Source organism: Alligator sinensis, unplaced genomic scaffold (genome assembly GCF_000455745.1).
Source record: "Alligator sinensis unplaced genomic scaffold, ASM45574v1 scaffold285_2, whole genome shotgun sequence".
NCBI classification, from domain to species: Eukaryota; Metazoa; Chordata; order Crocodylia; family Alligatoridae; genus Alligator; species Alligator sinensis.
Window position 1 is genome coordinate 1,355,456 of NW_005842384.1, and position 7,187 is coordinate 1,362,642.

General features: G+C 45.8%; 1 protein-coding gene across 5 annotated transcripts in view; it reads left to right on the top strand.

The window, feature by feature from the left end:
* The window catches only part of RPRD1A (regulation of nuclear pre-mRNA domain containing 1A), a 67,264-nt gene that overhangs the window by 52,971 nt on the left and 7,106 nt on the right, over positions 1-7,187 (top strand). For 2 of the 5 annotated variants that reach the window (XR_003095431.1, XM_025211005.1), the window contains one exon: positions 839-1,988. The exons of the other annotated variants lie outside the window; for them this stretch is intronic. Coding sequence is in view for 1 of the 2 variants with exons in the window: in XM_025211005.1 (XP_025066790.1) it covers positions 839-859 (21 nt within the window). In the remaining variant the exon portion in view is untranslated. Of the gene's footprint in view, positions 1-838; positions 1,989-7,187 lie in introns of those variants that run through there. 5 annotated transcript variants of the gene reach the window in all.

A 7,187-nucleotide genomic window follows, 5' to 3' on the forward strand; every position in this document is an offset into this window, starting at 1 on the left:
CCAGGTAGGGCTGGAGATCTCAAGGAGATTCCCTGACAGCAGCATGGAGGCTTTGTGTTATATCTCCAATTTGAATGCTGTTATTTCCATGGGGTCTGTGAATGGACTAGAGTAAAAGTTGTCCATAGATCAGCTAAGACACCAAGCTTTGGTAGAGAGAACTTTTGTGGGGAAGGGGCTTGGCATTTTGGCCAGCAGTTGCCTGAAGTCAGAAAACCATTTTTGGGAAAAACTGGTTAAAGGTGAATAGCTAGCCCTTTGGCTTAGAGCTTGTTTTTCTTGAATGGAGTCAATAGAGCACCATACTGTGACCCAAGCTTTTGGAGAGGTACTTGCAATTGGTGTTGGGCAGCCTTGCTCTGATGTTGAAAGGCAGACTTTTTCTCTCCAGAGTGTGAAGTAGAATCATCTGCAGCATTAGATAGTGTGCCCGACTTTTGGCAAACTCCTTATATATTTCCTTCTGTCTGATGCTGAAGCCATGGAGGAGAGTCCCACCAGCATAAATCAGAGGCTTGCAGGGTTAGAGAGAACACAAAGAACATCAGGCTTCAGAGGCCAACCTTGACCTTCCTCCTCCTTTCAAGGTCCTGTCCCTGTGCTAATTATAGGCAGAGTTGTCTGAGTGAGGAGTGCCTTACACATGTTGATCCTCTGCCTGCAAGATCAATGAAGGCAGCCTATGTGGAATACTATGGACTGGTGTACTTACTAGTGCAGGAGTCTGAAGAAAATGTAAATAAGCTCCTGAGAAGGCATGCAAAAAATGTGGGAATTCATAATTTACCATTAAGCCACGTATGTTTAATGACAACTCTTGTCTTTATTGTCATTGCAGGGTCCAAACCTGCAGCCATGACTGGTCCAACAAGTGCTGATAGAGATCTGAAGGACACAAGCTGAGACTGCAGCTTAGAGGGGAGTAAAGATGAAGAAAAGTAGGGGGAAAGCAAAGACTTGGTAGCATCCCCAGAGAAGAGAACTATGGGGTCAGAAGACTGGCATTTTTGGATGGAGAACCATAGGGACCACTGTGCTGACCTGGTTAGGAGCAGTGTTTCCTAGACCATGTGTACTGCTGTGTTTCAGGCACAGCAAAACGCTGAAGCCACTACTGAGGAAGCTGGCTTGGAAAAGCAGACCATGGACTTGCTGGTGCAGAACCTACATACAGAGACACATGTCAGTCTCTCATAGACACTTGCAACTAGCAGGTAGAGAGCACTTAACCCATTCTCCATTTTACCTACAATGTCTGGACCTATCCCTACTGATCCATAGGCACTGGACTTTGTGCTCCTATCTCTGTGTCAGCACTTTCCACCTCACTCCTAAATAAACCCTACAGCTCCATACCCTCCCCAAAGGATAGACCTTTGTGCCTTAGACAAGGCCCTCTAGCCCTGGCACCCATGTCTTCTAATCCCACACCTCTACTCTGTGCCCTTAATTATACATCCCCTACTCAGAAGAGGATCAAGCCTTTGTGTCCAAGTATGTTCTGTCACCTTCCCTCTCTCCCCATGCCTCTCTTTTATCCAGCCCTTTCAAACAACCTAGCCAGCCACTATACTATGAGGCCCAAGCACCCCTACTCCAGCACTGGATGGAGCTCCAGAACATTGTCACCCCCAGAAGATTTGAACATATGGAGGCAAGAACAGAAGTCTTTGACCTTGCAGAATCTTACACACTTCATCACAGAGGCAAATTGTGGTGTGAGACTAGTCCCTTTGATCCCTTCAACTAAGTGGGTTAGCATGCGGTTCTGTCATTCTCCCCTCCTCGAGGACTCAGTAAGCCATTGTTGGCAAGGCTTGTGGGCTATTTTCAGGGAGCATTCTTTCCCCTTCTTTTCCTCCAGTTCATCTAACAGTCCCCACATACCTCATTCCTCCTGCCAGTTTGCAAAACACTTTGTTTCAAGAGCACAGCACACAGTATTTAAATGTTTTAAAATGTTTAATAAAATGTTATTTGGGTCTAAACACAAACTAATTGTATTTTGCATTTGGCTCTGCATCACAGCAGTGCCTGCCTCCCACTCTGTCTGGCACTGCTGAAAGTATTTCACCAGGACTTCCCTCAGGGGAGCATCCTAATAGCTGTTGTCCTTGAGAGGCTTAGTCTCTGGGCCTGGCACTTGCTGGCAAAGCTCTGGGTCTCTACTTCCCTGGCCTTGCATATGTTATGCAGGATGTAAGTCAAAATGATCATCCAGGTACCACTTGTTATCGTCCAAGCACCCCTGTGGACCACTCCACTGTGTCTTGAGGTGCTCAAAGGCACGTTCCAATGTCTTCTGTCAGGTGTTCAGGCAGTTATTGAAAGGCTCTTTCCTGACTTCCAAATGTCTGGTACTTAGCTTCCTAACCCATGGGAGAAGTGGATAAGCTAAGCATAAGAGTAGCAGGGGTAGAGGGTAGTCACTCCTCCAGCTCTGTGCTGGGAAAGCCATGAACAAACACTCCTGGCATCATCAGAGGCACCAGGTTAGAGTTCCTGAAGACTCCAGTTTTATGGATCTTGTTCAAGCAGTGTCTATGATGCAGTACAACCCCTTACAGTTGATGTACTCAAAGCAGCAGTGCACCAGGCACTGAATGGTTGGCAATGTAGTTGCCATCAGTAGTTTCAGTGCAGTTTGGAAAGTCATCCAGACAAATCCAGCTGTGACCTGAAATGGGTGAGGCAGTAGAAGCTTGGTACCAGCACCTTCTGGATGTCACAACACATTTCCTGGACATCTGATTCAGTTGTGGATATTCTTATACCAAGGTGGTTGGTGGTAGATCAGGTCCTCTTGAGTTGGTGACTTGCCTCTGGCACAACAGGGCCAGCTCAGCACATACCTTAGGAGCTTCAAGACTATTTGCTTGTCATGTGTCTGCCTGAAATGATGCTTGTGTGTCTCATGCCTGAATGTGGTCCCAGGGGAGGCCACCTTCCTTAGTATCCCTTAACTGTTGCTTCTGGCGTATAGCTTCTGGATGGACAGAGAATGGAGATGCCTTTCACATGCTAGGGGCACAGAGCTTAGGCCTTCCAGCAGGCAGATGTGCCGGAAGAATATGGAAAGCATAGCCAAGTATGCAATGATTCTTCAAGGGAGCAGAGCTAGTACACAAGAGATTGGAAGGAGAGGAGACAGTAGGACTCAATTCCTTGTTCCCACTGGGAATGCACATGAAACTGGCCAACTCTGAAGTAGCAGGAAAACTGAATAGAGGCCTGGGGGTTCAAATATCCATAAGGTTCTGCTGTTGCTACTTGGCTGTTTTCAGACGACTACTTACTAGCCACTTAGCTGTGGTGCTGTATGGCAGGATGGAGAGCTGGACTATGAAGCTCTGTGGGCCAGATCCAGGCTGCATATTTGACACCCCCAGTTTGTATGGTATCAATATGCTTTAAATCAGAAGTGGCTAAAATGAATGAGGAATTGAAGTGTTTCATGTCTATGTCTGTCAGTAACCTTAAGTTCCAAGTTTCATTAGATGTGGCATATTCCATGAGCTAATTATAGAAGCTCAGTATCAAGGGATGTTCCTACTTAGATGGGAGGCATATATTTAAGACTTTACTTGAACATAGTTCAGTCCTTTGCTTACCTATTTGTTGAGGATAAGTGTAGTACCTAATTACAAAGTTGTTGGCCCTTTTTGCTGGCAAATATTTGTCATGTGAAAATGGTCTGGATGGGAAAGAAGTATAGTATTACCATTACTTCCATAAAAAATATTCTCTTCTTTTTAAGCTAGCACAGTAACTGAAGTGTTCAAAAAGTGTTTTTGACTACGAAAACAAGTTTTTTGTTAGGGCAATCAGATAAGCCCATCTCTATTGATTACTGGAAATACTCAAAATGATTGTCTAAAGATCATTTCATCTTGGATACAAAAGAGCAAACTAAAAAGAATAATGTAACTCAATACAGCAGTTGGGCATATGGTCTGAAAGGGCAAAATTCTTTATAAGTATCAAGACATGTAAAGTCCTTTCCAGTAATGGTTTATCCTAGAGGGACCTTTGATTGTATGCGGTATATGACTATATTCTAATCCAGGGGTGGGCAATTATTTTGGGCGGAGGGCCATTTCCCGAGTTTGGGAAAGCTGTCTAGGGCCACATGGGTAGCCCTGCCCCTTGACAGGTGCCCTGCCCCCTGGTCACCATCTTGTATCTGGAAGTCCCACCCCCTAACCCCTGACCTTTGCCACCAGAAGTCCTTCCCCCTGCCCCTGGAAGTACTCCTTTCAGCAACGAGTTTTCCCATCTCAGAACCAGAAAAATACCAAATTATATTCTAAAAGAAAACATCTATAACATTCATTAATTTGATTTCAAAAAATATTTTTGTCTTGATTTACACACGTTTGTGTACTGTACATGGAAGTGATTGCACAATGGCTTAAAATGAAGTCTTACTCTTGTATGTTCTGGGGGGTGGGTATAGGTTTGTGGTGGGTTGTGGGTGTGTGGGTATATAGGGTGTGGGGAAGGGCATGGGTGTGTCTCTGGGGGTGGATAGGTGTGGGGTGAAGGAGCGTGTGTGGATATGTGGGGTGTGGGTGGGTATGGGATTTGTGGGGGATGTGGGTCGGGGAGGGTGGCTGGGGGGGTCTGTGTGTATGGCAGTGCAAGGTGGGGTGTGGGTGCATGTGTATGGTGAGGTGTGCATGTGGGACTTACCCTATGAACACACACACACACACACACACGCACACACACACACACACACTCTGTTGCTGCCTGCACACACACGTGCACCCTTTGCCCCTGCCTATACATGTACACACACACCCACTCTGTCCCTGCCTAAACACACACCCCTCCCACTCCTGTCCTGGGGGTACTGGTGTGGTACACGTTCCCCAGTCCGATGATGCAGCCCGGGTCCACGTGATGCTGGAGCAGTGCAGGGGCAGGAAGGCAGGGAAATGGCTGGGGGTAGAGCAGGGCTGGGCTGCTTGGTCTAATAAAAATTAGCAATTTCCCAGTTGTTCTAATAAAAGGTATCATTTTGGAACCAAGAGTTCTAGTTTTTTGTATGCCTTCTGTGCTGTAGTAGGCATTTCATTTCATGACTGAGGTATGTCTCATGCCTTTTAGCAGGATGTCAGCTATTTGAAATCTGGTCACTAGTATTTCACCTGTAGCTATCTGTGTTCTGAAAGTGGTGACCCTGCTGCATCAAAATGCTAACCCCATTCTAAAATTGTTTATCCTTCTGAATCATGTATTCTTAGTTTCTCCTTTACATATAAAATCCCTTGCCAAAAGATTCTTTAGGAGACTATTCATGCATGCTGTATTAGAAAGGAACAGAAAGGAAAGCATAAGGTTATTAAGATTTTTAGATTGAAAGATTGTTATGGCAAAGAACCAGCTCTCTGTTTATTCAAAGTCAGGATCACTATAATCTTTGGATACTACAAGTGCACAATATTAAACAGTTTTTGGTTTGTTTTGCAGGGAGGTCTAAAGGCCTCAATCAGGATTAACTTTTCCCTCTCCAGTCTCACTTCTCAAAGGTGCTTGCACCAGAGAAGAGGATCAGTGCAAATTTAACTTAAAAATTTTTGTTTTCCTTTCAACAAGTGACACATAACTCAATAGAACTTTTGTAATGGTTTGTAAGGTAGTATCATGATAATTTGAATATAGCTCTATTCTTTCTACAGACAGCAAATATTTGAAGCTGAACTATGGATTATTTATTATTTGTACTGTGTTACTATGTCATAGGACTCTGATTAAATAGCACAGGACACCTGAATTTTATGGTTTTAATAATCATATCTGCTTTGATGATAATAAGATCTGTATTTGTTTTCTGGCCCTCTCCAGTTATATGAGCTTGATATTTCATTTTGAATGGGTGAGATCTATGGATCAGTTATTACAGAGATGGTGGAGGGTTTGTTGGTTGGGACTAAGAACCAGTATTTATTAATACAAATTTGGGAGTTCTGCTTGACTGTATATTATCTTTAGTCACTCATATTATTATATTAACAAGATTACATTGATGCTGGGGATGTAAATTCTATAAATATCAGGAGGTGTTGTAATTTAACAGCCAAAACCGAGGCCCATGACCTCCTACCCTACCCCCACATCCATGGTTGTAGTCCAGGACGGACATTAACCTGGTGTTGGTAATTGCAATTTCAGCCTTTAAACCTTGACTATAAATGAAGTATTTTGTTGATATTTCCAGGAAAATTTCTCCAAAATATATGGAGCAATGTGGTAATAAGATACTTGGTTGAAATTTTTAGTGCTTGTAAAAATGGACGATACAATTCCTATTTAAACATTCATCCTTGCATAGGCACCAAGTACTTGGGGGCCCAAGGGCCCTGGCCCCACCCAGGAAGAGGACTGTCAGCCCAAACCTGAGGAAAATTATGTAATATTTCTTAGGCACAATGACTGAGGCCAGGGATCTGAGTTTTCCATTCACTGAGGAAAAATGCAGATTTTCTCTTTTAATGGTGAAAAGCTTAGGAAACCGCATGTTTCCCTTTGCATGCTGGCAGAGCTCCAGCCTGGAAGGGGCTGCTTGGGGCTGGGGGGAGTAGGGAGGGCAATTGGAGGCAGGAGGCACCAGATGTGTGTGCATATGCACATACGTGTGCCAGCCAAGCACTGGTGGAGAGTAGCTCCTGCAACTCCCTCCAGGTAAGTCTATGGGAATGAGGGGAGGGGACCCAGGCAATGCAGCTGGAGTGCACAGGCGATGCAGCGGAGAAGGGAAGAGGGCCCAAGGTGATATGGGGGGGGGCACATGCCCCCCAAGATTTCTGCACCCACAGAGGGGCACAGGGCTGTAGCCGGATTGGACCAGCTCTGAGCAGAAGCTGCCTCCATAGCCCAGCTGGTGGGACCTAGTGTGTGCAGGAGCACCACACTGACATGGCTGCCAAGGTGAGGCGTAGTGGCAGTGCAGAGTTGTGCCCTGCTGCTGCTGCTGGGTGGGCAGGGAGCACTTCAGCTTGGCAGCCATGGCAGCATGGCGCTCCCTCCTGTTCCAGGTCTCATCTGCTGGGCCGTGGAGGCAGCGCCTGCCCGGGGCTGGTCCAGCCTGGCTGTAGCTCCCTGCCCTGCTGTGGATGCAGAAATCTTGGGGGGGCATGTGCTCCCCCACCCCCCGATGTGTCATCTGTGCCCCCCCCCCCTTC